The 7642-nt window shown below is 48.7% G+C and overlaps 1 protein-coding gene across 1 annotated transcript in view; it reads right to left on the reverse strand.

The window, feature by feature from the left end:
• FSTL1 (follistatin-like 1) overlaps nt 1–5848 on the reverse strand; it is a gene marked incomplete at its 5' end in the record, with an annotated part of 10281 nt that extends 4433 nt beyond the window's left edge. The window contains 4 exons of the mRNA XM_010014914.1: nt 2204–2334; nt 3863–3895; nt 4367–4496; nt 5729–5848. Coding sequence (XP_010013216.1) covers nt 2204–2334; nt 3863–3895; nt 4367–4496; nt 5729–5848 — 414 coding nt within the window. The remainder of the gene's footprint in view (nt 1–2203; nt 2335–3862; nt 3896–4366; nt 4497–5728) is intronic.
• Between the last annotated feature and the right edge of the window lie 1794 nt (nt 5849–7642).

Genomic DNA, 7642 nt, shown 5'->3' on the forward strand with positions numbered 1-7642 from the left:
TCTGAATTATCAGGTCAGGGTACCCCTTCCTTCTCCCTCTTAGGATTTTTGAAGCTTTAGTGAAATTAGTCAAATCATCCCTGTTTTGCACAAAGAACAGAGGCTCAAAGAAAAGCAGCAACATATCCATCCTAGCGCCAGAACTGGGAGACATGATCTGAGTCTTGTTCTCACCGATAAGCTACACTGCCTCTCATTCACCTCCTGCTGCTTGATTTATGGCTCTAACTCCATTTCTTCTCTTTGTTCCAGCCAGCATTTAGCCTGCTTACATACCTCCTGCCTTAAAGCAGACCAGTTGCATTCAAGGAGGTGTCAGCTTCCCAATACGTATAAATCCAAAGCCGTGCCTGGGCTCTGACAGTGACAAAAGGGAAAATCACAGGAAGCAATTTTTTGCTGATCCTAAAGAAGGAACAATTTAATGCACCAGCACAACACCTTGCCACCAACTTCTTCAGGTCCTGACAGGACTCCTGGCACTGAAAAGCAGGATTTTTAACCCTGAAATCCTGGCTGTACTCCCAAAGAAGTAATTGCATTTTGCCTTCTGTTTGGAGATGTCACATCGCAGTGCCAGGCACCCAGCAGGAACTTCTGGACCCACATAGAAACAGCTGCATTGCAGTGAGGGGAAAATGAATTCTGCACAGACTGCTGCTGGCTAATTTCTGCTGTCTGCCTTGGCTCCTCATGCAGAGCTTCCAGGAATGCTGGGAGAGACACTGCCTGTTGTTACCTCTATGTGGTTCAGGAGCAACCTGTAGGGCTAGGAAAATTACTCTGTGCACTGAAGCCTGTGTAACTGCTCCACTAACACGTCAACTACTATTGGAAGTAGTTGAAGCCACTATTCCTTGTGAAAGTGGCTGTGGTTCTCTTAATGACCCAGACTCAGTTTTCTTGCCTTTCGGTGCTATGGTCTGCACTTACATGTCTCCTCCACTGCTGAGACCCTCCAAAACAGAACAACTTCCCGCTATTGGCCTCACTCCTTCAAGGTCATGACCTGCCTGCTGGACAACCCGCATCCCACTGATCCACACAGGCTTCCAGGAGGGAAACAGCTTAATGCCACATTTACAAACCGCCCCATCAAGGAGAAGAGGGAAAAGCGTCATGCCATCTTTGTGTCTCCACTGTTTATTACCTGCAGGGCAGGAGTCAGGCCATTTGCAGGGTGGGCACACAGAGCCCCACAGCTGGGCACAGCAGACCTGCACTGGTGAGACAAACCTGTGGCTGCAGACTCCGGCGGGGGTGCCTGAGGCAGTGAGCCACAAGCAGGATTCCACAGACAGAGCAGCATTAATGGCTATAAAGGCAAAGATGGGGCACAGGGACCAGCTCCTCTGTCTCACCAGGGGGTGCCATTGCCATGGCAAATTTGCTTGCAGTGCAAACTCCTGTCAGGCATCATTAATCTCTTGCAGTCAACAGCTTATGATTTAAACACTCTACCCCTTTCCCCACCTGCTCCTCCAGCTCCATCCTGAATGCTCTGAAGCCTTTATTAGGAGCCAGGCGTGACGGGGAGGGACGAAGTGGTGCATGTAGCAGGAGCATGGGAGAAGCGTGTGATCTGCTGATCACAAAAGGGGTGGGGATGGAAGGAGGGAAGAGGAATGGGATTATTGCAGGGCCCGAGACTTACAGGCAGCTCCTCTGTCTCTGCAGAGCACTAGGGAGCTGCCAGCTCTTAGCCACAACTGGGCCATACTCCTTGCAAGCAAATATTCCTCTTGAAGCATCCCAGCATTCCCTATCCCCACCTCAACATGGCCTTGAACTGTCTGGAACAAAGGACTGGCAGCCCCTTCCCCCAGCTTCCTGCTCCTCCTGCAAGCATTTCCAACACTTTCACTCAGCTTTTTTTCCTCTGGATATCTTTGTCCCCTGAGGTCAGTTTTTGTCTCCCCTGCCACAGCACACCTGGCCTACCCTCCTCCTTTTCCCCCAGGCAGGTCAGACACCAGGAGCCAGGGATGCTCCAGGTCTCGGCTGTCACGTAGCTGTGACAGTGGCTCTGTCAGCAGCTGCTGCAGGCAGCATCATGCTGTAGGACATACAGGACCTCTCTGGCCCCCAGCTCAAAAGGTACATCACACACTGAAGCCTTTTGGGTGGGGGGAATGGCAGCTGTTTTGCAGTGACAGGGCAAGAAATGTTCTCTGGCCACCGTGGCAGGCGCTGCTCTACTTGCCTTGAAATACTTATCCAGGACTTCGCTATAGTTGCTGCCCTTGGAAAACCAGCCATCAGGGATAATCTCAGCTTCCAGCCACTGGATGACACGGCGGCGGAGCTCATCCCTGTCCGACTGGTAGCAGACAACTGTAATGGGAGAAGGTGTAGCAGAAGAAAAAGCAAAGATCAGAGGAGTGAAGCTGGCAAGGAGACCAGACTAGAAAACAAAAGCCAGCCAGCCCTGATGGCAGTCTGCGGGCCCCCTGTCCGCCTGCGAGGTGCGCCACTGCCGGATGAAAGCACAAGTGCCAAGTGCTGAGCGGCAGACAGGCTGTGGGTGACATCATGTGGCAAGGCCAGAAAACAACACTCCTGCCAAGGCTCTTTTGCCTTCCCGACCCTGAAGCTTGCGAAGAACAACCCAGAGCTGACCCATCTTGGTGTGGAGTCCCCAGGCTTCCCGACGCTGTGCAGAACAGGCATTCAGCCGTCAACCCTCAAACTCCAAACCCTCTGTCCTCTGCAACGGCAAAGACTAGATTGTGCAAGCTTGAACTGTACAATCTCAGGAGATTTCATCTCTTCAAAGCTCAGAGTTGTTTACTCTGACTGGAAATGAGAGGGTGTCAAGTCTGGCTTGTTCACAGCGCTCTTCAGTCACAGGTTTCTTTAGGTGGGTATCACTTTGTGTGCTAATACCAAACCATGCATTTAAAGCAAAACTGAAAGCCTAGATCTGGCTTCAGTGAGCTGTCAGTGGAGCCAGAAGGGCAATCAGTATGCATTCATGTCACACTAAAGATCTCCTTCTGAATCCAGTGACCATAATCAGTTGAAAACCAGACAGAGAAATATAATATAAAATAAAAAAGCAGGTATTCTCCATGTTTTGTTTTGAACTTCCTCCAAACGCCTTTAAAGAGGTGGCCATGCTCTGACATGATCCTTTCCTTTAAGCTTGTACGAGGGTTTGCTCTCATCTTTCCTAGGAAGTTGATGATTATAAAGCTCCAGCACTTAGATGGCCACAGATGGGAAAAGGGCCCTCTCTGATGGCCAGGCCACAGCCCCAAAATCCACAGTCTAAGTAAACATGGCGATGTATAAGGGGAGAAACCAGGCACAGGGAATCAAGGAGACTTATCACAGAATCACTTAGGTTGGAAAAGACATTTAAGATCACCTTGTTCAGCTGTACCTCCTGACTCCCCTGACAATGTCCCATTCGTTATGTACTGCTGCCTCTTTGCCTTTGCACCCATCAGTTAATCATTCCTAAAGCAAAGTCTCCTTTTAAAAAAGTGCTCTTAGAGTTGAAGACAAGAGCTCCACAGCTGCTGTGTCTCAGATCCCCAGTGAAGTAGGTGAAAGAGCCCTCAGGCTAGGTGATAAGCACAGCTTGTGTCCCCAAAGGCAAACTGGGATTCATTCCACCTTGTCCATGATGAGTCCCCGAGCCATTCCAGCACAGTGAAGAGCCCAGGAGATGTATAAACTCTGAAAAGTTATCCAGGAGTAAAGAGCTGAGCTATTCTATTTCAGCTGATCTATCAACTTGGACTCTGCTACAGCTAGTGCAGAGGTAAGACTTTTACAGAGCTGTGCAGATGTTCCTCCCTGTCTCTTTTCCTACATGCAAACAAAGGCCCTCACCAGAAAGGAGATGGCTTCTTACCTGGACTCGCAGCTGGATTCTCAGACTTCTTCTCTGTCAATGAAAAGACAGAAGAGGACATTTCTGATGCAACATGAAACAATACAAACCTCTTCCCACCTGGGTGCCAGCTCTGTTGCAAGCATTCCTGTACCTTCCATAGACCCTGTTGATCTAAGCTCTGACCTGGTGACTGTCTTCCCACCTTGATCTCAGACCTGCTATAGACTGCATCACTATGGACTTACCTGGCAATCACTGGCCTGTGCCTGACTCTGGTTACTATCTATCACCAGACCTGATTTCATGGCTTGACTTCAGGCCTACTTCTTCACCACAAACTTGGCTGGTGATCCAGACTTCTGTTTGAACCTGGCTACCGTTCCCAGGCTTGCCCTGTTTACTCCATTCAGCAACTATGGGACAAGGTCCTGGCTGGTGAGGCCTCTGCCCTGTTTTGTCATCATGCTTGGCTTCTGACTGTCCCTCCCTTAGAGTGTAGTTGTCCCTCAGCGCCAGGGTTACCTTTACAGTGGCCATCGTAGTCCACCTGGATTTTGGAGCCAGTGAGGCAAGCATCACGGTGCAGCTCACAGTGGTTCAGGTAGGTCTTGCCATTGCTACCACACACAGGCCTCTTGTGAGGTTTGCATTTCTGCAAGAGAGCCAGAGAAGACAACATTTTACCTGCCTTTCCAGGAGAGCCAGAGGAGGCAGGTGAGTCCCAGCATCAGCTCAACTCAACAGAAGCCCTTGGCACAGCCCCCTTGGTGTTTGGAACAGGCTGAACTCACCCATCATCACCCTAGAAAAACCCACACAGGGCAGTCTGTTGAGTGAGTTCTAAGGCTTTGCTTCATCCCAGCCTTCATGGTCATCACCACCATGACAGGAGCCTTCCTTAAAGCAGAGCCCAGAGAAGAAATCAGTGCCCAGCATAAATACTGAGTATAATCCTGCAGCTGCTGCTCTGTGTGCCACGGACCTACTTGGAGGTGCCTCAGTGAGCCTGCTCAGTGCACCTCTGCTTGCTCAGCTCAGCATCTCTTTGTAGGCTCTGCTCCACCTTTCTGCAACCAAATGCAGAATACACCATCAGCCACGAGCAAAGAGCAGAGCCTACAGCAGTGGGAGAGTTCACCAGTGCCACTGTTCAACCTGTGAGCTTCTCCCTCCTGTGCTTTTCAGTCTGGCCAAACCTACCCAGAGTAACAGACTCTCTTCCTGCTAATGTGGCATTTCACTCTCCAGTGCCCAGGCTGGCCATGTCAGAGCTGCAGGCTCAGAGGGAAGTGGGAACAGAAACAGAGAGACACATGTCAATTCCCAGGAGCCAGGCAGGAGGTTTGAAAGCTTGGGGCAGAGTGGAGTAGGGAGATGCTGTGTCTTTACAGCTGGGAAAGACTCTCTTCTCATGGTCTGTGGCTCCCTGCTGGATGAAGCTATTCATCTTCACAGCATTCTACCACAAATATTTCCATTTTACAAAAGCTGTCTTTTAGTAGGGTGCTTGTAAGCTCCTCCAACAGAATGCCAGTGAGAGGGGGCTGTCTTGGAGCTCGCAGACTACTCCCTAGAGCGCTCTCCAAAGCCAGCTGCATATCAATACCCTACTGAGCTTTCCCAAAAGACCTCCAGCCAAGCCTCCTGTGTGTATAAAGACCCTGGGCAGTTGTGCAAGCTGCAAGCCCCAGACATCATCTACCCTAGAGGGCTCTTCCTCCACACCACACTGGGAAAGGCCATGCTGTTTGAAGAGCCACTGTGAATTTGCAGCTGCTCCAAAACAGCCTCATCCCATCATGGGATCCTTCCAGAAGTCAAAACCCAGGCAGGGGGTGATGGTGATGACATGTCTCAGACGCAGACCCTGTGCTGTCCCCATACCTCAATGCAGAGGCAGGTTGGCTCTCCCTTCTCAGTCACTGCACACTCCCGCCCAGCCCCGCAGAAGACATTGGCACAGATCTTGGATTTGCTCCTTGGCTCTTCCTGCAATATACAAAGTAAAAGACACAAAGTACATTAACTTACCCAGAAGAGAAGAGCAGCAACACAGCTTAAAACAAGTAAAACATTTAACAAGATTACAGAAGGAGAGAGACATGACATAGGTGGAAAGCTCAGACAATAACCAGGAACAGACACAAGAAGAGGGCAATAGAGGGCTTCCTTGAGGTCATTCCCAGAAAATCACTCAGGATAACAGGAGCAAATATAAGTAAGAGAAAGTCTAGCACAAATGGCAAGAATAATTTGCGTATTTCAAGGACTGCTGTCTTCAAACTGTTTTCCTGAAGAGTATGGAGCAGAAATGCCTTTGCTTGAGACATTTAAGAAGATGGTGAATATAACCCTGAAGAAAGGTGTGATACCAAACAGGCAGAAGAAATTGCCATCAGGCACCAGATGATGCCCCCACCACAAAAAAACCCGACAATATATGAGCCATTATCTTGCCTCCACTGGTCAAGATTAAACACTTCAAAGGAAGAAACACTGTCATAGATGATTATACAGTTACCTTCTCACAGAGAAAATGCCCTCCTTGTCCCTGACAGCCAGCAGTTGACTTATGCCCTGCAGCACAATTTATATGCTTTACAGTTTTCTCCCAGCCAAAGTCATCACAAGTATTTTTGTTCATCTAAGTGTTGACCCCTTTTTCTGCATTCCCAAACTAGTGCCACCCAGCAGGGAAGATGCCACAGGCTAATCGCATTGTCAATAAAACCACCATTTACTTCGGTCGGTTTAATGTCTTTCTTTTGTTAGACTTTTAACAGAGAAGATGGTTCCAGGGCTTTATACTTCGCAGACCCTGGTTAATTCTCATCTTTGTCATTAATTTCCTTTGTGACTCTCATTTCATCTAACGTTTTCCACCTGCCCATTAAGTTTCTGGTTCAGGCCACCTGGGTTGCTCAACAGTTTTGTATCAGAGACAGAGGACCAGAGGACTGAGGAAAGTAAAAGAATCAGTGAGATCGGTCAATCCCATTTGCTGTGACTCTTCTCTCTAATACACACAGGTTTTTTCACCTTCTCATCTGAGTATTATTCTTAACCTCTGCTCATTTGTGGTATCTTTGTACCTTCATGATATACTTTGGATATACTCAGAATTTGCCTGAGGAGCAAGCATTACTGATACACACAACAACAAATACTGAGCACATTTTTTCTCCTACTGCTTCTTTACCCTCATTTTCTTTTTTTTGTTGTTTGCTTTGCTTTTAAACCACAATTTCACAGCAAGTTGTTGTCTCTGTTGAACAGCCCACAGTGACAGACAGATCATCTGCTGTGTGACCTTGTCCTGGTCTTCAGAGTATTTTGTCTGCACAGTCATCAAGTCCAAGGTCTTTTCAAGGCACCGCACAGTGACAAACACCCTTCCAAATCTCTGCAAATGTTCCTATCTTGCTGCTTATCCTGCGTTACCCTCTTTGTGCCCCTTCATCGTCCTTTCACGTATCGTTTCTGAGCTATGGAAGACTCTTTAGGCCTTCTGCTGCATCGACCTCTCTTTAGTTGCCTTCTGGAGGCAAGCTGGGGTAAATGTTGTAAGTGGCTTCTGGGGTGGGATGGAGCAACAGGAGCACTTCACCACACAAAGCAACCTCACACACCTCAGGGCAGGAAAGGAGAAATAACAAAAGCCAGGAAGAAAAAACAAGTTCTCCCAGGCTGGAGCCTGAGCAGGGCACCTGAAATGCACTGTAGCACCTAAGTGCTGGTCCATTTAAAGGGTTTCAAGCAACATTTCGCTGAGCCGAAGACCAGAAAAGACCTAGTCAC

Source organism: Nestor notabilis, unplaced genomic scaffold, assembly GCF_000696875.1.
Source record: "Nestor notabilis isolate BGI_N333 unplaced genomic scaffold, ASM69687v1 scaffold26995, whole genome shotgun sequence".
NCBI classification, from domain to species: domain Eukaryota; kingdom Metazoa; phylum Chordata; class Aves; order Psittaciformes; family Psittacidae; genus Nestor; species Nestor notabilis.